Raw genomic sequence first — 1,057 nt, forward strand, 5'->3', positions numbered from 1 at the left:
GTCCCGGGAAAAGGTTGCTGCCGGGTGGCTGTGCCTCGGGGTTGCATCTGCCGGGTACGGGAACTCCATCGTGGTTCTTTTCTCGCATGGTCTCTTTGGGGGTTGCGAATTCCGAGGGAAACGATCCCGCTTCCCTGGTTCGTTCGCCGAGCTGGTTCAGATCTGCGTTGCGACCACGCGGGTTGCGTCTCTGCCTGGAGGTGAACCACATGTCGGCGACGCCGTCAGAGGAGAGTGAGAAGGGCGCATGGAGCGAGATCGGGGCGCATTCGGTATTCGGTTTTAGGGCAGGTAGGTCCTCGCTCGGTCGGGCATGTCGGCGGAGTTATCGCAGGGCCGGTTATGGCGGGGCAAAGTGTTCGATGACGGGAACAGCGGGGTGACACGCGGTCGAACGACTTCATGCCTTGGGAAGTTCTTGTAACCTGGCATCGGCTGCAGCTGCGTAGTCTTCAAACCCCAGCTTCTTGCTCAACGTAACCGCCTGCTCGAACTTTTCGCGCGCTTCCGTGTTCTTGCCCAGCATCGCCAGCACAGAACCTAGGTTGGACAGCGCGACGGCGCAGGCTTGGTCGCACTCCGGCGTCCGCTTCTCGCCCTGTGTCTCTGATGCGTGGTCGATGGCGTTTTGTGCCCACCGCTGAGCGGCCGCGAGGTAGGACGCACGCTGCTCGGCTGCAGAGACCCAGGCCTTGGATTCCTCCATCATGGCGTGAACGGGTGCATCGCCGCGCGGAATGAGCGGGTGGTCTGCGAAGCTAGTCGCGATATTGTTCACTGGCACTGTTAGCCTCAAAGTACCTAGCTGATGAGTGCGAATTAAAGCGAGACTTACTCAAGATGGCGATATGGCAAGGATCTTGGCAGAGCCTCAGGGCCTGGAAGAAGAGCGGAACGGCGAGATGATGTTGGCTCTTCTCCTGGTAGCTTTGTGCGAGTGCTTCGAAGACATAGTTAGTCTGCGGCTCGTACAAGCAAGCGCGGATGGGACAACCGAGCTACTCACCCTCCAGACTCCAAGCCGACCTCTTCGGGGCTCATCCACGGCCCCTCCCCC

At 60.2% G+C, this 1,057-nt stretch overlaps 1 protein-coding gene across 1 annotated transcript; it reads right to left on the reverse strand.

The window, feature by feature from the left end:
- Nucleotides 1-400: 400 nt before the first annotated feature.
- CHGG_00651 (uncharacterized protein) lies at nt 401-1,041 on the reverse strand (the record flags this gene model as incomplete). The annotated part of the gene is made up of 3 exons (XM_001219871.1): nt 401-758; nt 836-940; nt 1,007-1,041. The coding sequence occupies 3 exons, from the start codon at nt 1,039-1,041 to the stop codon at nt 401-403; spliced, it is 498 nt and encodes a 165-aa protein (XP_001219872.1).
- Nucleotides 1,042-1,057: the final 16 nt, after the last annotated feature.

This window comes from Chaetomium globosum, genomic scaffold, assembly GCF_000143365.1.
Source record: "Chaetomium globosum CBS 148.51 scaffold_1 genomic scaffold, whole genome shotgun sequence".
Taxonomy (NCBI): domain Eukaryota; kingdom Fungi; phylum Ascomycota; class Sordariomycetes; order Sordariales; family Chaetomiaceae; genus Chaetomium; species Chaetomium globosum.